Below are 22,677 nucleotides of genomic sequence, written 5' to 3' on the forward strand. Positions count from 1 at the left end.
AAGAGAAACTGGCGGAAGTTGATGTCGGGGAGGGAAGGAAAGTTCGAGGAGGATCTGGTGGAAGCGATATTGGAAAGTTAACGAGAGGGCGAAGAGACGTCAGAAAGGTAACGAGAGTGCGAAGGAAGCTGGCGGAAGTGACGTCGGAAAGGCAACGGGAGTAGGAAGAGAAGCTGGCGGAAGTGACGTTGGAAAGGCAACGGAAGTGAGCAGAGAGGTGGGCTGTGGCAGCAGAAGAAGGAGCAGAAGCTCAGCCATGGTGGACTACAGCGTCTGGGATCACATTGAGGTTTCGGACGATGAGGACGAGACTCACCCCAACATCGACACTCCCAGCCTCTTCCGATGGAGGCACCAGGTCAGAGCAGCAGCGAAGTCTGGCAGGGCCAGGAGGAGGAGGGCCCTTCATCCCCAAGTGTCTCCTCATAGGGCTTCATGGCTTCCTTCAAATACTTAAAGTAGGGCTATCATATCACCCCTTAAGCTTCTCTTCTCCAGGCTAAACATCTCCAGCTGCCTAAGTCCTTACTCATGGGGCATGGTTTCCAGACCCTTCACCATTTTAGTCCCCCTCCTTTGGACACATGGCTCCACTTTCTCCACATCCTTTTTAAAGGGGCCCAGAACTGGACACAGTATTCCAGGTGGAGCTTGACCAAAGCAGAATAGAGTGGCCCTGTTACTTCCCTAGATCTTGATACTATACTTTTATTGATGCAGCCTAGAATCGCATTGGCCTTTTTAGCTGCAGCATCACACCATTTGAAGTTCCCTTTTTGGAGTGGGGAGAGCTCTCGTTGCTGGTGTTGGACTGCAGCTCCCCTCATCCCCAGGACACATGTAAACACTCCAAATGTTTTTTTGGCACACTGCACACGTTTCGCCACTGCCTAGCCCCCATCTTCATAGAATCCTAGAGTTGGAAGAGGCCACAAGGGCCGTCCAGTCCAGCCGCCTTCAGCCATGCAGGAACTCACAATCAAACTACTCCCAGTGACAGATGGCAAGAGAACAGAGTGTTTACATACCCCTTGCATTTCAGACTTCCTTTCTTTGCGGTGTCAGGGATTAAGACAATTTCACAACAAGTCTGTGCAAGTTCTTGGCTAGCATCCCCATGGCACTAGTGTGCGAACACCCTTCACACCATCCGGCCCTTCCTCCTTTTTGACTTATTTGTCCATCAGATCAGGGCATATGTTTTTAAAATGGTCTCATAGCATTGTAGAATCATGGAGTTGGAAGAGACCACAAGGGCCCTGATCCAGTCCAGCCCCATTCTGCCATGCAGGAACTCTCAATCAAAGCACCCCTATTGACAGATGGCCATCCAGCCTCTGCTGAAAGACCTCCAGGGAAGGAGACTCCACTACACTCTGAGGAGGGAGTGTCTTCCACTGTCGAACAGCCCTTACTGTCAGGAAGTTCCTCCTAATGTTGAGGTGGAATCTCTTTTCCTGTAGCTTGCATCCATTGCTTCGGGTCCTGTTCTCTGGAGCAGCAGAAAACAAGCTTGCTCCCTCCTCAATATGACATCCCTTCAAATATATAAACAAGGATATCATATCACCTCTTAACCTTCTCTTCTCCAGGCTAAACATCCCCAGCTCCCTAAGTCTCATGGTTTCCAGACCCTTCAACATTTTAGTCACCCTTTCACTTCTAAACATCCCTTTTGAACCCTTGGGAGTGGTGAGAGCTCTGGCCGATATCAGACTGCATCTCCCATCATCCCCAGCACACCCATGAACACCCAAATGGTTTGGTGGCACATTACTCACATTCCAGCATTGTCTAACCCCCATTCTCACAGAGGCAGCCTTGTCTTGTTCATCACATCACTCTCTTGTTTCCCATAGTCATCTATTCTCTTCACCTACAGGCTAGTTTCCTCTGCCTTTGTTCACCAATGGTGAAACTGGACATGCTGCTTCATTTCCATACACAAAGGATTTTGATTTGAATTTATATTCCCACACACCAATTGCATATATATATATATATTTATATATATATATATATATATGTCTGTCCCTAGCTTCCACTCCACCAAATGAATCTGAGGAAGTAGACTGAAGTCTGCGAAGGCTCGTGCTGCCAACTTCTTTCTTTCAGTCAGTCTCAAAGGTGCTTCTACATACAGATTCTACAGACTCACAAGCTCAAAACACTTATGGTAATATAAATTCACTTCACACAGGGCATGTCCTGGAAAAGGAGGACCCTTGTCACAATCCAGCAGCACTTGGACTGCTGCACTTTCTCCATAACTGTTTTTCAGGTTGTTGTGTGCCTTCAAGTTATTTCTGACTTACGGCAACCCTATCTTGGGGTTTTCTTGGCAAGTTTCTTCAGAGGGGGTTTGCCATTGCAATCCTTTGAAGCTGAGAGAGTGTGACCCAAGGTCACCCAGTGGGTTTAAACCCTGGTCCACTGCAAAATCATTACACCTAGCTGGCAGGCACTACTGTTCTAGTCCACCCCTATAAAATCCATGGGGTGGGAGAATTGTTGTACAGACTGTAAGGCAAGAGCTGACCTCCACTTCTTGTAATTTCCTGCCTTGGCTCTATTCTGTCGCCTCCATCTTGCTTTTGAAAGTCAGCCTGCTTCCTCCAAAGACTCCACCCTTTCTTCTCTATTGCCTTAATTGTGCAGATACCTAGGCCATGCGGTTTTGTTTTCCTTCAGATTCCATTGCCCCCTTTCATAATGGACAATATCACACTGCACTGTTGTAGTGCTATTATTTCACTTTAACTGCTACAGCTGCCTCCTGTGCAATCCTGGGATTTGCAGTTTAGGAAGGGATTTTCAGACAAAGGGTTTTAGGATTTTCAGACAGAGGGCTCTTAGGCCTTACTAAACTACTAATCCCAGAATACCACAGGAGGCAGCCATAGCAGCAAAAATGGAATACTAACACTGTAACAGTGTAGTTGGATATTGCTTTGGCTCAACTCCAAAAACCTAACTACTGTAAAGGATGCTGCTGATTTATATATGACTGATAGGGCAAGGAAAAGGGTCTCTGTCTGAAACTACCAGTCAGAGGAGATAAGATTGAACCAGATAGGCAAATGGTCTGACTTAAGCTGGTGTGTGTCCAGTGGAAGGCAACCAAAATGGTGAAAGGCCTGGAAACCACAAAGCCCTATGAGGAGAGACTTTGGGAGCTGGGTATGTTAAGCCTGGGGAAGAGACAGTTAAGAGGTGACATGCTAACTGCTGCAGAGAATAGGACCTGGAACAATGGATGAAAGCTATAGGAAAAGAGATTCCAAAATTTATGCCAAGGGATATTGATAATGTACTGTTTTTAGTCGTTAAAACAGAATTATGTATAAAAAATTTTTACTGTACTTTTGTCTCTTTCACGAATGCTGTTTCATATATCTTCAAACAATGTTTATTATTAGCACAAGAAATATCCAAAAGAAGCAACTTGAGAGGCCTCTTAAAAACAATTGATATTGAAGATGTTTTATCAATTCTCAAACATTGTACAAAGAACAACCTACATGTAAGAGGCCATCATCTCCTGAAACCATTGGCTCTTTTCTTTTATGAGCAGCACGAATGGTTTTTAGCCAGATAAGGAATTGGAAATTATCTTGCCCTACCATAGTTAGCATCTGTCCCCAAGAAATATGTTTCATGCTGGGAGAAAAGTGAGATGTAAATTACATAAATGTGAATTCTATATTTATTTTTGTTTTGAAGTTTTTCAATATGCTTTTAAAAGCTAGCATTCCCCCCCATTTGGAGAGGATGAATTGGTCCATGTGATGCCTAGGACTATCCCTGGTTGAACAAGAATATGTGTACAGCCATAAGGGCTATATGCCCCAAAGTTCATCTCTGGCTCTTTCAGCAGTTTCCAGCTAGCCCTCAAGTAGCTTCAGAAAGCACACATTCTTTGTTGCCTGTATTGAGGTTCAGATGTACTTGCCAGTGTCTTAAGAAGTAAGCAAACCAGATTAAAACAGAATGATTGATGGAGGCGAGATCATACCAAACATGCTTAGATTCCAGCTTAAACTATTCATAGCTTATGAGGTCAGGTCATTTGCTCTGACCTCCTTGTATGTAGGCTGGGGAATTGAGCCTAGTGGGATTAAAGTATATTTTCTACTGGACACAGGATCCTTTGCTAAAGTCAGGGTTAAAGGACCAGGGATTTGGAAGGAGGAACTGGTTAAGGCAAAAAGTGCCTTGGTTATTACATGGGAAAAAGTGGATAACTGATCTCCAGAAACAATTACCTCATGCTGTTCCCATGGTTATATTTAACTCACTTCCTTGGGGTATAACTTTTTGTGCTGTCTTTTTCCTTGCTCTGCACTGTGCTAGAAACAGTAGCCTTATTCTTTTTCAGGAACTACCAAAGTTGGTATGCTGAGGACTCTGGCAAAAAAATAATATTTAAAGCAGTAGTGAGAAAATGGGCATGAAAATGCCTTATCACTGTCAGTTTCTCTTTGACACTGCAAAGGAGCATAGAGTACTCTGGATTCAATCTCATTTTAGTCATACTTGGCTTGATCCAAGTACTGAAAGAAATACACTTTACACAGACACACCTTAGTTCGTTGGCTGCTCTATTGTTGTCAGCAGAGATGTAATTCTACAGGCAGAACATATTACTTGACAGCATAAAGAATAAGCCATAAAGGGGCCCAAATAGATTGTGTATAAGATTTTATGAAGCATTATATGTTGCGTGACGTGTTGTCCTCATTTGGTACATAACTGACGTACTTTCATATGAGTGCACCACAAGGATGATAGTAAGTTTGTCACATTTCTGTGTGTAGAGAATGAGAATTAGTGACCTATTCCCAATAGTAGTCAATCTCATATTGCTTTTACATAACACCTATTTTACTTTTTGTGGTGGGAAGATCTGAATTGCTCCGTATGTAATATGCTGATAAAGTCAGGAGTTGAACATATTTGTAGACATTACTAAGTGTAGGCATCACTAATTTTGGCCTGTTACAGACTGCCAAAATAAAGCTGCTTCGGGACTCTTTGGAGGTATGCTGTTTAAATGATGCATGCATCCGAAAAATCCGGAAACTGCACCAAAGCTGCACTCCAGTGCTTAGGAATGGAGTGTGGCTTTGGTGCGACCTCCGGACTCTTAGGACCCATGCATCATTTAAATAGCATACCTCCAAAGAGACCCGAAGCAGCTTTATTTTGGCAGTCTGTAACAGGCCTTTGATGCCAAACTTGTGCTAGCAACACTCAGAGCATCACTCTTTGGTTGGATTGGGCAACTCTCACGGGTCCAGCTCCATACTTTCTCAATGGCAAACACACCACATTCCGAATGTTAGTCACTTGTTTTAGGAGGAGAAAAAGGTTAAAGCTCAGTAGAGACATTGCCACAGCCTGTTCTTAGGGAGGTGCCTAGCTTTTGCAGACTACTGCAGTTGGGATGGCAGATGGCTGGGTGCTGGTGAGTGAGCAGACTCCATGTGCTCTTGTGTTATTATTGCCTCCCATGACAATAGTGGTGTCCCAGTTCCTTCTGCAAGGATGTTGCCTTTTCTCCTCTTCCAGGCAAGAGTAATGAAGATGGCTTTAAAGCAAGTGACAAGGTAGTCTCATTGGTGCAAAGGATTCAAGAAATCTCATTCTGGCTGCTTCAAGGTATAAAAGAGCAGGATGAACCTATAGCAGTTGTTGCTGCCTTTGCACAATATATATTTATATTTTCATTGTACCCAATAAAGAAGGAAAGAAGGAGATTTTTTTAAAATCACATAAAAGGTTAGCTGTTTGAGGGATATCAAGGGTGTAAGCTGCTGTTGCAATTTAGAAAGAATTGAGTAGAAAATACATGCTGTTGGTAGTACTGGTCGTGGGGGCCCAATTCTCAAATGACAGTAAAAGGCAAGTTCACTGATACTAAACTATGGCCTGTTACAGACTGCCAAAATAAAGCTGCTTCGGGTCTCTTTGGAGGTGTGCTGTTTAAATGATGCATGCACCCTAAGAATCCGGAAGCTGCACCAAAGCTGCCCTGCAGTGCTTAGGAATGGAGTGTGGCTTTGGCGCGACCTCCTGACTCTTAGGACCCATGCATCATTTAAATAGTATATCTCCAAAGAGACCCGAAGCAGCTTTATTTTGGCAGTCTGTAACAGGCCTATGTAACCTTTAGGTGTCCTCTCAATATCTGGTTGTTTAAGAATATTTTTTTTGAAAGGAGGGGGAGGCAAGATGCAATGTTTATAAAATCATCATCATTTTTCTCCCCCATTAAAAGGCATTCGGGGTTATATCAAGAAATGCATTCTGTACTGAAGCTGTACATACCTACCATAGACAGGGAGCTTCTGGTAGTAATGTGTCTCAGCTGGACTCTGTTGATTGAAGTGAATCTTATTTTCCAGGCCCGGGTAGAAAGGATGGAGCAGTTCCATAAGGAAAAGGAGGAGGTGGACAAAGGATACAAGGAGTGCAAGCGAAAGTTAAATGATTGTCAGAAGAAGATGAAAGAACTTGAATTGGCCAGCACAGAAGGCACAAAAAGTGAGCTGCAACGGCTGCAGACCGAGGCTCAGCAACTCAAGAAAGAAGAAAAGAGCTGGGAAGAGAAAGCAGAGAATCTCAGGAAGAAGGAAAAGACTATGCCATGGAATGTGGACACTCTCAGCAAAGATGGTTTCAGTAAGGTGGGTTGAATTGCTCATGTTGGGCTGGGCTCATTCTGTGTGTGTGTGTGTGTCTTTTGTTTCCCAGTTTTGATGGTTTTGTGCTCATTTGCAATTAGGAAGACTACATAGGCTTCTGACTGTCTTCTGAGCTAAACTGTGTACTTATATGCAAGGCACACGTCCAACTGGAGTAATTTCTAGGAGGGCTATTTTGTTCCTTTGTAATAGTGAGAAATCTTGCCACATTCCCAGAACTCAGAGTTCACAGTGATTGTTTGAAAAGCAAATACAAAACTCTTAATCAAAGCAACTAAAACAATTGGAATGGTGTCCCATGAAGAAACAATAGATACTTTACAGATAAAAATGTATTTATTCATTTATTTCATTTATGCACCAGCTTTCGCTCAGAAAAGGAGCCAAAGCAACTCACAGATAAAATCAATTAAAAATGCACAATAAAAATTTAAAAACAATTAAAATCATTTTATTAAAGTAATATAAAATAGTATTAAACATACAAAACTTAAAAAGCACAAATGAGCATGCCTCTGTATAAAAGCCTGCCTGACAGAGATCATATATTAAAAGCCTGCTTTAATGAAAAGCTTTTGCCTGCTGGTGAAAGGAAAGCAGAGAGGGGGCCAGTTTAGCCTCCTCACCAAGCAAGTCTGCGATGGTGGTGGGACCAGGAGAAACCTTCCCCTGAAGATCTTAGACTTCTTGTAGGTTTGTATGGGTATATGCGGCTTTCAGACGCTCTATAGGGCTTTGTAGGTCATGACCAGTACTTTGAACTGTGCCCAGAAATGAACTACTAGCTGTTTCAACAAGGGATTACATGCTTCCTATAACTGGCCTTGTTCAGTATTCTGGCTGTAGCATTTTGAACCGCTGAAGTTCCCAAAGGCTCCCACCATTGTTGTTCTAGTCTATGTGATGTCCTACTCATTTCATCACCAGTAGCTCCCTTGTAGTGGGCTTGTTTGGCTCCACCGTGGAAGGAGATAACAAGGGGGAATTGTGCTCACTGCCCTAGCCATTTCCCTATTCTAGAGATCAGCCAGGGCTAAAAGTCAAAGAATTGTGACCCCAGTTTTATAAACCCAGTTGGCTTTCAGATTGTTTTTGTCCTTAGAGTGCAGCCCCTCCCCAGAGATCACACACTACTGTTTTCAAAAAAATATAATGTTGGGGATACTTCAGAGATAAATTGGAGAGCTAACTGATCAAAGAAAAAAGTGAAGCACATTGAGCTGGCAAAGTCCCTATGTCTAAGTCTGAATAATTGTTTGAATCCTTGCCAGGATACCAGCTGGCTTAACTTAGTTCTCTAGAGCTGGTCCAGATAGTCATAAGCAAGTGTACCTCTGGAAAATGCAACACATGTTTGTAGGGGAAAGGGGATGATTATGCAACTCTGGACAGCCATAAAGAATGCCTCTCTGTGTCCTTGCAGTCCTGCTTTGGTTCACAAACAACTTCAAAATCGTATGCTTAGACAATCTTGGAAATCTTGCTGAAGCACAAAGGATTGCTTCTACCCTGCACTGCATGTCTTGGGATAAAAGAGGGACAAGAATGATAGGGAAGAGAAAAAGAACACATGATGTACTGGGGTGCTGGGAAAGGAACTTGTAACTCTTCTTTAGGTTAGGGTTGAGCAATCTGATGCACTCTGGATGTTTTGTTCTACAACAGGGATGATAATTATGTACTCTCCAGATGTTGAACTGCAGCTCCCAGCATTCTTCATCATTGGCTGTTCTCACTAGGCTAATGAGAACTAAAGTTCAACATTATAATAAGTCTGTACAATTCAACCCCTGGCCTGAAGTTCCCATAATTCCCATCTGTAGTCCAAAACAGCTAAAGAGCATCAGGTTGCCTAATCCTACTCTAAAGCAGGAGAGAGGAGAAGAAGGGAAGGCCAAGAAAACTCAAACCGCTTTCAGAGAAAGGAAAAACTTCGCTGGCTCGAAGAGACACATCCCGCTAGGAGCTTAGGCAGGAACAAGACTGAGGCCCAGGGGGGTTAGCTCCTCCCTATATAGGGGCCGGTCTTTTGTTTATTGTCCCTGCCTACAGGAGCGAATAGGAGGAGCTTAACCCAGAATACAGGAGGTTAGGACCCTGTCTGCTGGGAAATATATCCACACTGGAGAATTGAAGCAGTTTAACACCACTTGAATTGCCATGACTCTGTCCTATATAATCCAGGGATTTGTAGTTTGGTCAAGTATTCAGCCTGGTCTGTGAGAGCTCTAGTGCCTCACCAAACTACAAATCTCAGGATTCTGTAGGACAGTCATGGCAGTTAAAGTGGTGTCATACCGCTTTAATTCTATAATGTAAATACACCTGGGAGCATAGTCCTCAAACAAACACTGTATCTAGTTTGATCTCTCTGCCCCACCCTCCATCTTAGTGTTGGAAACCAAGTGCTGCAAATATACAGGTTCTGAGATAGCATCCCACATGCTAGGTTTTGCTTCCGTAATGAAAGCAAAGATAAGAAACTGGCCCTAGAAATATCCTGAGGTGAGTGTGCAATGAAGCATCAAAGTTTAATTAAAAACTATTAAGGCCTAGGTTTTGCTGACTGAATTGGTTTCATCATACCAAAATAGTTGAGCCATTGGCTCAATGCTTCTAGGACTGGAGTAGCATTTTCCTCTGTTCTTTCTGCTGCTTTGTTTCTTCATTATTTTCTGGGTTGTCCCCTTTCTGCTTTGTCTTGTTTAGAAATATCTCATCAGCCCTAAGAAAGTTCTTCCAACTTTGACTCCAGTGAGGTAACAGGAGTGGCACTAACAAGACTTCCTTTGCTGTTGCAGAGTGTCTTCAATGTCAAGCCTGAACAACAGGATGAGGAGTCTGAAGAACAGAAAGAGAAGAAACACAAAACATTTGTGGAGAAATATGAGAAGCAAATCAAACATTTTGGTGAGTCAAATACATCTTCTTGGGTGGTTTGAAGATCCCTTGCTTCTATGACTGGATGAATACCCCTTAATTCTGATCCCATAGGAATGTTCTCATTCACTAGGGTTCTATTTTTGAAGAGGAGGTTTGCAAATGAAAAAGTTTCAGTGATAAGAGTTCTGAGTTTACATGCTTTCTCTATCTGTGATCACAACTGCATGATGAGTCAGTGTGGGCAATTACAGATACAACTGCCAAGGACTGATGTTCATGGGTAGGTTTAGTGTGATTGCCCTTGATGTGTTCATTTGTTGTATAGGGAAAGCAAGTTGCTAGCTGCTGTTGAATAAATAATGCATTGGAGAATGTGTCTTAAAAACAAAGACATAGCATTGTAAGATTCCAGGAGCTGCTGCAACATTGCTTGTCTGGATCCAGTAGTATGATATGTAAGGAATCTGTTTAGTACTTAACTAGTCCTGAGTCTTGTGTTCCATCTTGGGTTTCAAATTTCAAAACTGAAATATCCTGACAGGGCAAAGGGTGCTTTCTTTGAGTGGATGTTCAGCATGAATGGCTGAATTTTAGCATCAGTTTACATTGGCCAAAGTAGGTTATTCTTCAGATATCCAGTTCAGCTCCTTGGTGTTTTTAATTCAGTGTGTAAAGCAGTGCAAAAACATAGCTCACACATTGCAAACAGTTCTTGAACTGTTTTTGTGCCCCTTAAGGATGTTGTTATTGTGTGCCTTCAAGTCAACTTACGGGGACCCTAAGGTCAACTTGTCATAGGGTTTCTGGGCAAGATTTGTTCGAAGAATGTTTGCCTTCCTCTGAGGCTGAGAGCAAGGTCAACCTCATTTTTCATTTTGACTATAAATGTGCCACACCATCTAGTGAACATGGTGGTAGTTTGACTGCCCCCCTCCCCCCCATCCCATCCCAGACTATTTTAGAAACCAGCCATTACTTTACACCTTTATGTTTTAGGCTTCTCCTGGGCCTAAAATATATTGGGCTTTCCAGAATGTTGTAAAATTCCTTCCACATCTCCTAGATAGCATAGCATGCATTTTGAATTTAAAAGTTAAGGTGACGTGTGGAGACGTAGCTATCCACAAGTCATTATCCGCCAGACCTCATTAAGTTGTCAGAGATGGGAAGTTACTGGGGAAAAGCCTGTTAAGTTACTCATTGGAAAGCTTTTTTCAAAGACAATTCAATTACTGTATAACTGAATTTGAAGGGGTTTTACTTTTATGTGCCTTCAAGTCGTCTCCAACTTATGGGTTATTCTTGGCAAGATATGTTCAGAGGGTTTTTTGGAAGGTGCCATTGTTAACCATTACATTCATTTTAAATTTGAATTTAAATTTGCATTAATTACTACAATAAAAACCTTACCAGAATAAAGGTGAAAGGATCTATTTATTATTTTACCCTTCACATTGCCCTTTTCCATATACATTGAGCTTTGAAGAGAACAGCTGCATGAATTTTCAGGAAGGCCACTGCTCACCCATTCCTTTGAAACCCATCTCTTGTATTTTTCTCTCTTGTTCCCTTATAATCTCATCTCCTAACCCTTCTTGTTTTTCTTTCTTTAGCTTACTGATTTGCAAGTGAATCTCAGCAAATATCTCAGGTTTAAGAGCTTTAGGGCTCAGTTTCATATAACAAGAGAGGGGTATAAATACCATAAATAATAATAATAATAATAATAATAATCATCATCATCATCATCATCATCATCATCATCATCATCATCATCATCTCAGTGCAGTGCTGATGAAGCCAATGTTTATCTGGATTCAAATACCTTCCCCTTTCAAGCTTCCCTCAATCTGTGTGGACTAAATTTTGTGCTTCCCCAACTATGAAGGACTGTAAAAAAAACCCAAAAAAGTAGTTGCAAAAATCCAAAAGTGCTATGCTTTGTGTAAAGAATCAATCAGATATATTAAAATATATTGGCCCTTCAACGTTGTGGCTCATTTAATTTATGATTTAATTAATTTGTGCTGGAGAAACACTGATACTGAAATTGCAACTAAAGTCATTCACAGCAATTAGAAAGTACAATCAATCCAGATGCCTTTTTCAGAGGCATATTTTCAGTTTCATAATGTAATTGATTTCCTATCACTGGCAATTGCCCACTCTTGCTATAAACCTTGACAGAAGTTTTAATAATCTAAATACCACCCATGAGTAATGATTTTTCTGAACTATAGCTTTAATGGTTTGTTCCATCATGTGAAGCGCAGATAAAGGGACCTTGCTCAAATATTTGCCAAAGATTGGTCTGTATGAAACACTAACCAGTGCACAGCAGCCTCATGTTCATCAGCTCTGCAGTCCCTTCTCCAACATGGCTCTGTGTAGATCAGTTGCTTCCCCCCCCCCCCATGGCCAAACTGGGATAAAATGTGGCCAGTATTTGCAGCATGAATTATTATTATTATTATTATTATTATTATTATTATTATTTATATACCGCTTGGGGCTTTCAGAGTCATGGACTGCAACTGTCATTACCATTAGCTATTCTGGCTGGGGCTTATGGGAGCATATGCTTTATGGGAATTCGAATGTCTAAAGTGTGTGAAGTTGCCTGCCCTGGTTAGTGGAACAACATTTGGATTGCTGTTTTGGATTGTAGAAAACAGTCAAATCTGGCTTTTTTGTGCTTGCAGACCTCAAATCAGATCACTAGATCAGGTTAATGTTCCATGCACTGGTTCTCATTTTCTGTGCAAAGTCATACTTGCCTTTGGCATTATTGTTTTAATACTCACTACAAGACTGAATATCTTTCATATTTATCCCTGATGCATATTACTACACAAAAGTATCTACTCAACGCCTATTACCCTAGCTGCCCTAATTGCTTCTTCTCCTGAATTCAAGTTTTAATATGTTGAATGTTATGCTGCTACATGATGCCATCATCTCCTTATATTGTGATCAGCAGTATGTCAAGTTCTGAATTCAAAGCCCTGGTTGGGAAAATTGGCCTTTGGGGCCTGCAGGGAGAAATCTAATTTGGTAATACTCTTCTATTCCAAAGGAATGCTGCGGCGCTGGGATGACAGCCAAAAATATCTGTCTGATAATCCACATCTTGTGTGTGAGGAGACAGCCAATTACTTAGTCATCTGGTGTATCGATCTGGAAGTAGAAGAGGTGAGTGAGGATGATGCAACATCTCTGAAAGCTGCAGAGGAAAAGGCAAAACACTACTGGTGGTGTATCTTGATAGATCAGTCTGACTGATGAAAGTGTGTGAATGGCAGCTGTAATTCCTGGAGACTGAGGTGTTCTGTCTACTCCATAACCATTTTTTTGTGTAGCTACCCCACAGAAAAAGACCTGATAGGGTTCATAGATATCTCTTTTGCAATCATGCTGGGACTTCTAACTGTCAGAATTCCCCAGGCAACATGACCAGTGGTACCTGAGCGATTATGGGAGTTGTGGTCCAAAAGGGTAATTTTTCCAAGCTCTAGATCAGTGGTCCCCAATTTTTTTCCACCTACCACCTACTTTCCTCTTGGACAACAACTTTAGCTCCCTAACGTGCATATTTCTTGATACTAGCTCTACAATTCTACTACAAATTCAAAACAATCAGTCTAAGTCACTGCTCCCTTTCCACCCATTGATCTTCGGAGCAGCAACAGAGCAGCTGGCTGAGCAGTGACTGAGAAGCTTTGTGCCCAGGCCATCCGTGTAGCAAAGGCCAGCCAGGGCAAGAGTCTTCTCAGTTGCTGCTGAATTGGCTGCTCAGTTACTGCTACCTTTGCACCTTGGGAGCAGCAACCAACAGCTGTCAGATCAGCAAACAAGAAGCCTCTTACCCATTCCACCCTCCAGCAAAGGTCAGTGCAGGCAAGAGGCCTCTTGGTCACTGCTCAGCCAGTTGCTCAGTTGTTGTTTCAGGGTGACCAGGTACAAAGGGAGAAGCTTTGCACTGGTGAGAGAGAACTCTCAATCCATCTTCATTGGGTTGGAGAGGTGTTTATGTAGAGGGTTTAAAGAAGCCACATGCTCTGGACTGGAGACTGGAGTGGACAGGGAAAGGAAAAGATTTTAACTACAGGAGCTGCTCCAAGATGAAGGACTCTTTCCAAGAATTGACCTCAGATACTTTTTCCTCTCCTTCCCCAGAGACATATCTTCCCTACACAGCTTCAAGCACTCTCCTTTACATACATAAACATTGTTTCTTCTGTTACATCTTCTCTCAGCCTGTCCAATGAAAGAAAACAGGACCTAAGCCCCCCCCCCGCCAACCCCCTTTTCCCTCACCGCCTCCCTTGATCTTTCCAAACCCCCCAGAGGGGTATATCACCCACTTTGGGAATCATTGCTCAAGATGAAGCCATTCGTTCTGTTAGAAAAGGATAAAGCTTTCCTGTCTGTTAATATATTGCTCAAAACAATGGGGGAAAATGTGTCTTGAGAAACCTGAATTACTGTGAGGCAAGTTTTTGAAGACTTTCCCTCATTTCATATATATTTCACATTTTACATTGAAGGCTCCAGGTTATGACTTTGAACACTTACGCTGTTTTGGCATTAAGTGGATGCTAACAATTAATAGCAATGTACAGTGGACCCTTGTTATATTTTATTTATTTATTTAGGTATTTATATCCCGTCCTTCAGCCCTAATTGCTCTCAGGGTGGCTTACAATTATTGTTTTTAATCAGACAGTTATACGCTTGTTATACGCTGGGGTTTGGTTCCAAGGTCCCCGGTGAATAACAAAACCTGTGGATGCTTAAGTCCCATTAAATATAATGACATAGCAAAATGGTGTCCCTTATAAAAAATGGAAAATCAAGGTTTGATATTTGAAATTTATTCTTTTTTTTTAGCATTTTCAAACTCTGGATGCTTAAATCTGTGTATAAAAAAATCTGTGCATAAGAAGGGCCAACTTTATTGCCTTGTATAAACACTTGATGCATTTTAACAGCTGATTTCCTCACAAACAGCCAGTGTGGTTCTTCTGCACTGAACATATTGCTTGATTCTCTTTTAACAAATTGGTTTCCCGTGCCAGTGGAATTATTTCAGCTGTCATTTCATGTCTGTATTGTAGCAGTCAGTCTTGCTGAGTCAGCTGTTGCTGTCTCGTGGCCAGCTACATGTCCGGAAGAGGACATGGACGTCAAAGGTGGCCTCTTGAATTTATTGAAAGGTGATGCTGATGGTTGATATAGTTCTGGCAGGAGGAGAACAGAGTGGCCAGGAAGGCAGGGTGTTGTGAACTTGATAGTTACAGTTCTGGGCCAGCTGGTAACTTGTTCCTGAAGGCTCAGTGGGAGAGAGACTTAAAAATTTCAGAAGATAAAAACATGAACAAAATAAACTGCTTTTGGCCCAGAAGAGGGCATGGGGGGTCTCCTAGAATCAAATTTAAAACAATTAAAACAAATAAACTGGAGAGCAGTAATTAAGACTTAGAATAAAATGAGTCCCATCTAGAAAACTGTTTAAAGTAAAAAAATGTTAAAGAGCAAAAGTGTTACTACCCATCTAAAACCAATGTAGGTGAGACCAGTGGCACTTGCGCAGATAAGATGCTGCCACTGAGAAGGCCTTTTTTGGTACTCCCACCCATCTAGCTCACCAACGCCTTACAGGTATGCAGAAACGTAAATAAATCGCTTATTTATGTGGTAGATTCAAACAAATGTATTATTGGGAACAGAGGGGTATATGTGTGTGTGTGCCCATGTATTAAAAATTTCAACTATTCCTCTGTCTTCTTATTCAGAAACATGGTCTGATGGAGCAGGTAGCTCACCAGACTATAGTGATGCAATTCATCCTGGAGCTGGCCAAGAGCCTGAAGGTTGACCCTAGAGCTTGTTTCAGGCAATTCTTCACTAAAATCAAGGTAAGCCAACTACCCAGGTAATTTGGGGTGGGTGGATCTTCCCTTAAATAGCAACTACCTAAGTGGTTGTAAGACAGTATAGAGGTAGCAGAGCAAACTCATAGATGAATCTGTCTTGCAGCTAATGACATCTGAGGAGGGAAGTCCACAGTATTTAGTGCTTAGTATTCTGCAGATTTGCTGAATAAGCCAAACCAGTCTGTTGCTAGGCATGGGTAAATCTGTCAAATTTGTTTTTACAGTGCATGTTGGATTTCCAACATGATTTTATATAAAAGGGCAAGATATCAGCTCAAATATTGTGCTATCTTTCTCCCCTTCCCCTTATCTGATGTCACTCAGACTGCTGATCAACAGTACATGGAAGGCTTTAATGATGAACTGGAATCGTTCAAGGAGAGGGTGCGAGGCCGAGCTAAAGCACGCATTGAAAAAGCCATGAAAGAGTATGAGGAAGAAGAGCGCCAGAAACGTCTGGGTCCAGGTGGCCTTGATCCTGTGGAAGTGTATGAATCACTCCCAGCTGTGAGTAATGTGTTAACAACTGCAGAGCAGTTGATTATGGGAAACCCCTGACTTACAGATGGCAGTTCTCCAGATGTTGAACTGCAACTCCAGCCAGCATAGGCAACTGCTGGAAGCTGCAATCCCAACTATATTTGGACAGTTTCCTGTGCTGACTGAAGATATTGTTGCTAAATGAAATGAAATTTTTGCTAAATGAACCATTTGAGTATATGTATACTTGGGTGAGAGAGTGAGGATGGCATATTGATCAGTATATATTGGTTATTTAATGCTTTCTTATAACAAGTACTCAGTGCTGAGGCTTATCATGTTGATAAAATAATTTGTGTTCTTATCTGTCTCTGTGATGCAGCTACTAAGAGCCCTAATCTAACTGTTCTTCCCCAAGACGCTTTTCATTCATCTTCTTTTTTGAAAATAGCTAAGGCAGACTTCATTCTGTTTGAGAGGTCAAGTTTGCAGTATGCCTGATTCCTGTTGGCCACTCTTTGGTGAAGTGACAGGTCTCACATTTAGTAGAGTATGTTGCCTTAGTCGATTTAAGCATGCTGCCGCCGGCTATAACTAGCAATTCCAGGACAGATGCTTTTTCCAGTTTGGGTTAAAATGGCAATCTTCTGCTTGCAAAGCATATGCTTTTCTTTCAGTACAAGATGTTGTTACAGGGCTCTTCCTTTCCCCGCTCCCTTTGTATATAGAGTGTAATCTATGGAAGGGGATTTCTTGAAGCATGGCTTGAAGCTAAAGCCCCAGGCCTGAATCAGAAAAAGGTTGTTGGGCAGATGCCCTCAGAAAGGCCTTGATGTACTTTCTCCAGCAAGTGCTCCTTGACAGCACTGGCATGCCACTTTGAATGTGTTACTGAGCAATCAACTAGGGCATGGCAGAGGTTGTTCAACTAAACAGATTATCTTTCCTCTGCTAACCATGCCGTCATTTTCTCTTCCCAGGAACTCCAAAAATGCTTTGATGTGAAAGATGTGTCAATGCTTCAGGATGCTATTAGCAAAATGGATCCAGCTGTGAGTATCATCAGAACTGGGTGATGAACTGCCTTCCCTTTTTCAAGCCCTGGAATAATGTGTCCAAACTGCTGCAAGTGATCCGATTCCTTTTTTCTTATGTATGCTCGTCTCACTTACATGTACTTTCCTCTCCATTCTCCCATGATCTGTTAGCCTAGATTGCAGAGGCTCTGCAAACAGAAGTGGTCCTCTCTGTGAGCATTAGACAAAAAGTTTCATTAAGAATAAAGATTGAATTTTGGGGAGCTTCTGTACGAAGAACTGGTTTTGGTTGCCTGATCAGTTTAATGCTGACAGTGCCCACATAGAAGCATGCCTAACATTTTGGGCTGAAATAGTGCTCAAACAATATGTCTAAACATTATGAGCTAAGGAAATGCAAAAACACTCAGTTGGGTATTACGAACCTTGGTTTTATCACCTGTCTGTTTCTGTAATTACTACCTTTCTTCCTGGTCCTATTAATGTCTTAAAAACAAGAAAGCCCTTTACAGTGCAATGCAATACATGCCAACAGAAAAAGTCCCATTCATTTTGGTAGTGCTTGATTCCATATAAGTGGGTATCAAGCTACAGCCAGGTGTGTTGTAAGCATTCTTCAAGGCTTTTAGGTTTATTACAGTAATTTAATTTTAATGTTGAAAAATCCAAAATGAGTCCAAGGAAGTCATTAGAATTGTTAGGTCATCTAAAGCAGTGCTACTCAAAGTGGTGGTCTCAGGACTAGGTGCCAGTTCCCTGGACAGTTTGCCTGAATGAAAGAAACAATTGTACCCAATGAGAACAAATAAAATGCCTGTCTCTGGCACATTGAAAAAAAATATTTGCCAGTTCTTCACATCACATAGCATGAGAAGCACTGATTTGAAATACAGTATTTTATAGCCCTCAAGATGTTTTTTCTGTGTTTCATTGCAGGAAGCAAAATGCCACATGCAGCGATGCATTGATTCTGGCCTGTGGGTGCCAAATGCACGAACAACAGAAGGAGCAGAGAAGAGTGACAAACTGGAAGGTGTCTATGAAGAGTGCAAGAAGGAGAGCTGTGAGGAAGAAAAAGGAAACCCATGAAGCTTTGGCCAGATTATCTGTAAAGCAGATAGCCCCTGTCAACCTTTGTCTGTTCTTTCTTTCCTACCAAACTGTTAAGCGATGATGTGCTTTACCCACTTAGACACTTCCTAAGTTGTATGAGCTGCTTCTTGACTGGCTCTTTTGCTCACCACATCAAAACACCCCCTCCTAAGTCCTGCAGAATTGCCACCTGTTGAAAAGCAGCATTTTAGGGGAAGTCATGCAACACGATGCAGTTTCACAAGAGATTGGCATGGCAGTTCAGCCTTCTCTCTTCCCAGGGCCATGCCAGTTGGTGTCATAGTTACAAATGTGCTGTTATATCTGTCTTTTTGTTTGGCAACCAATTAGGGCTGTTGCGCAAATAAAAGACTGAAATAGCTTAAGCTGGAATGGAATCAATAGGTGCAAGCTGTCTCTTCACTTGAGAATCAAACCATTAATTTTGTTGTTTGGAAATTGGCTGCATGGAATAGAAAAGGGTGCCTAGTCCGGTAGTAGAGAACATGAAATGCAGGTGTTAAGTCCCAATTATTTCCTAAGTATCTCAGGTTAATGGGTCTTGGTTAAGAGAGCTGGAAAAAAAAAACCTTCCTAAAATAGTTAGAAAGCTGTTCTTTCTCTCTGCTCCCCCAATCTAGTGTTAATATTTATACCTGACCAGTTCCTATTCACTGTTCTTCACTGGAATAAATTATGGTCTTGCTATATGGCCTGCGAAGGCCATAGCTTAGTAGTACGGGAGTATCTCCTTTGAATCCAAGGTTTAACCCCTGGCATCACCAGGTAGGACCAGAAAAATATGTGCCTGAAATGCTAAAGATCCACTGCTAATCGGTCTCAGCAGTAATGGGCTCTGACTCTCGACAAGTCAAGTTGCTGTGTTTTGTGACTGGTACAAGTACTTCCTTTAGCATTCTATAAAATTTGTGAACCAGATCAGCCCACAGCATTTTTACTCTTCCCTGAAACCATTGCAAGTATCTGTAAGTAAATGACTGGCCAGTTAAAACAGCACAGGGAATTAAATAGTGCTTTTTTGTTTTGTTTTGGAAACCAAAACATATTGTAAACTGTCTTGGATATTTTGGAGGAAGGTGAGAATTGATTTAAATAAATTTTTCCTGTTAGAATTGTTAGGTCATCTAACGTGTAATAATATTCATGCCTCTCAAGCACTACTGTGTCTGTGTTCCATTGTGGGGAACTGTTATTTCAGGGTGGGCTACTGGTAAAACAAACCAAGAGCAGTTTTAAGTTCAGATGGAAAAACTAGCTGTGGCTTCTGAAGCTGGCTAACCAACTGTTTGGTTGGAAGGATGACTTTGGACACAACAACAAACCAGCTTTAACTTACCTATATGTGTAAACCCAATCATTGAGATTGAACAGTGCTGCCCTGTGTTCCTTCTATATGTACTTCAACCATTGGTTTATTGTTGTGTGTTTTCAGATTGTTTCCAACTTACGGCAACCCTAATTCGAACCTGTCACGGGCTTTAAGAAGGGGTTTGGCCTTGCCTTCTTCTCACGCTGAAAAAGCGTGACTCGCCAAAGGTCACCCAATTCGTTTCCATGACTGAGTGGGGATTCAAACCTTGGTCTCATAGGCGGGTTACAGACCGCCATTTAGTACGTAATGAATACGTACTAGGGTTAGGAAGGGGCGGTGCTTCCGCACCCCCCTAACCCTAGTACGTATTCTGTACGTACAATATGGCGGCGGCCGTTCCACATGGCCACCGCCATATTTATGTATTGGACGCTGTGCATCCGCACGTGTCGCGGCGTCTATGACGTCGCGAGTCCGCCCCTGGCGCCTCGTGACGTCATAGAGGCGCCGCTTAAAGAAGCTCCATTTTGGAGCTTCTTTTTTGCTCCATAACGGAGCCGCGCGGTTTGGCTGCAGCGGCTCCCTTACGGAGCAAACAGCGGCGGCGGCAGATCGCCGCAAAGCGGCGGTTTATAACCCGCCATAGTATCCTAGTCCAGCATTCAAACCACTACACAGTGTTGACTCTCAGGGTCCCATTTACACCGTGTAATTATAGCACTATGATTCTACTTTAAGTGCCCTGCCAACATCCTGGGGAATCCTGGAATTTGCAGTTTGGGGAGAGGCATTGAGAATTCTCAGCCAGAGAACTCTAGTGCAGATTAATATTATGGATCTACAGCAGTTAAAGTGGAATAATACCACTATAATTGTATAGTTACAGAGCCACTGTGAAGTAGGAGTTTGAGTGTTGGAGTGGGACTGCAGAATCTCCACTCAGACATGGAAACCCACTCAGTGACCTTGGGCAAGTTGCAACTTCTCATCCTTAGAGAAAGGCAATGCCAACCCCCTCTGAACAAATTTTGGCAAGAAAACCCCTTGATGGGGTTGCTAAGAAATTAGTACTAACAGCTTGAAGGTATACAACAGCAACTACCTGGGATTTGGTTCCAGGACCTCCCCCTTCCATGGATGCCAAAATCCATGGATGCTCAAGTCCCATGATATACAATGGGGTAGTAAAATTTTGCCCCTTATATAAAATGGCAAAATCCAAGTTTGTTTGTTTTGGATCTTTTTAATTTTTGTGAGTATTTTTGAACCATGCTTGATTGAATCCATGGATGTGGAATATGTGGATACAGAGGGCCAACTGTACTGTGTAGTGTGAATGGGCCTCAGGAGTGGGGATGTGTGATCTTCAGATGTTGAGCTGCAACTTCTGCTTGCTGAAACATTCTAAACAGTGATGGATCATGAGAGTTGCAGTCCCAGCAATAGTGGAAAGCCACACATTCCTCTTCTCTGCTCTGAACTTTTCTGGGACAAACTGCTGACACCTGATGTCATGATATATGGAAGTTGTTGTATGCTTTCAAGTTGTTTCTGATGTATGGTGACCTAAGTTGAACTCACCATGGGGTTTTGTGGGGTTGAGAGTGATTTGCTCAAGGTCACCCAGTGGGTTTCCATAGTTGAGTGGGAATTCAAACTCTGATGCCCAGGGTCATAGTCCAGCACTCAAAGCACTACACCACACTGGCTTCGTGATATATGGGTGCAGCATTAACCTGCTGGAGATGTTGTTTGGGCACTGTGTTGTTGCTGCTGTGTGCCTCCAAGTCATTTTTGATTTATGACAACCATAAGGTGAAGCTATCAGAGTTTTCTTGGCAAGTTTCATCAGAAGGGGTTTGCCATTGCCATCCTCTGAGGCTGAGAGAGTGTGACTTGCCCAAGATGGGTTTCCATGGCCAGGCCAGGATTTGAAGCACATTATTTGTGAATCTGGTACCAGATTTTCTATCAAAGAAGTAATGCTCAAGAACACACATACTTTGCTAACAGAGGTATACCTGTACTGATCCTCCAGGTATTTTGAACTTCTACTTCCACAAGCCCTTGCAACATGGTTAACAGTAAAGGTTTATGCACGCTGTAATTCAAAACAGCTGTGGGACCATAATCCCCCAACCCTTCATCAATAGGAATGGATCTTGCTATCATCCTGGTGAAGCCAGTTTGTCTCAGCCTTGCATACTTGTATATTTCTGTATGAGAGTGCAATGCTCTCCGATTGCACATAGCGAAGGTTGGTTTCCATACATTAGGATTCTTTCCCATGCATTCTGGATAGCCTTGGCCAGTTCTGTCTGTTGCCTTCCACTCATCCATATCTACAAGGAAGATGCCTTTGCCAGTCAGGCCTGTTACAGACTGCCAAAATAAAGCTGCTTTGGGTCTCTTTGGAGGTATGCTGTTTAAATGATACATGCACCCTAAGAATCTGGAAGCTGCACCAAAGCTGCCCTCCAGTGCTTAGGAATGGAGTGTGGCTTTGGCGCGACCTCCGGACTCTTAGGACCCATGCCTCATTTAAATAGCATACCTCCAAAGAGACCTGAAGCAGCTTTATTTGGGCAGTCTGTAACAGGCCTGAGAAATCCTGATCTAACTAACTCCTAACACTGAATCTGCCATGTCTCCTCTTTCTTGCCAGGTTATACTAGATTTCATAACTAGCCCACACTTCTCCAATAATAACGATTTTAATATGGTAATAATATTCCCTAATATATATTTTTTTAATTTTTATTTTATTGGATTAAAATGCATACATATATACATACAAACATATTTACAAGTCCCTAATATTGAGTCATGGCAGTTAAAGTGGTATGAGACACTTCTTTTTAATTATGCTTTGTATTTTATATGCTATACCCTTCTCGTCAAGCCTTGAGGAGAGCCAGGAAAGAAGAAGAAATAATAATAATAGAATAATATATTCAATAGTAGTAATAATAATATGCTAATAATCTTCTCTAGTATCGGTTCAGGGTCAGTATATAAAGTGGGATCAGTTTTCTTTTTAATTCTGTTTTGTATTTTATATCTTCTGCTCCCTCCATTGAGCCTTGAAGAGAGCCAGAAAAGAAATAACAATAATAGAATATTTGATTCTATTGTTATTATTCGTTAATATGCTAATACTATTCCCTAATATTGAGTCATGTCAGTTAAAGTGGTATCAAACTTTTCTT

General features: G+C 42.0%; 1 protein-coding gene across 1 annotated transcript; it reads left to right on the forward strand.

The window, feature by feature from the left end:
• CDC37 (cell division cycle 37, HSP90 cochaperone) lies at positions 1-19,279 on the forward strand. The gene is made up of 8 exons (XM_089487141.1): positions 1-358; positions 6,408-6,689; positions 9,509-9,617; positions 12,667-12,782; positions 15,386-15,508; positions 15,851-16,033; positions 16,987-17,058; positions 17,980-19,279. The coding sequence occupies exons 1-8, from the start codon at positions 257-259 to the stop codon at positions 18,130-18,132; spliced, it is 1,140 nt and encodes a 379-aa protein (XP_089343267.1). The 5' UTR covers positions 1-256; the 3' UTR covers positions 18,133-19,279.
• Positions 19,280-22,677: the final 3,398 nt, after the last annotated feature.

The sequence above is a fragment of the Sceloporus occidentalis genome, unplaced genomic scaffold, assembly GCF_023333645.1.
Source record: "Sceloporus occidentalis isolate IW3139 unplaced genomic scaffold, rSceOcc1.0.p SCAF_1, whole genome shotgun sequence".
NCBI lineage: Eukaryota > Metazoa > Chordata > Lepidosauria > Squamata > Phrynosomatidae > Sceloporus > Sceloporus occidentalis.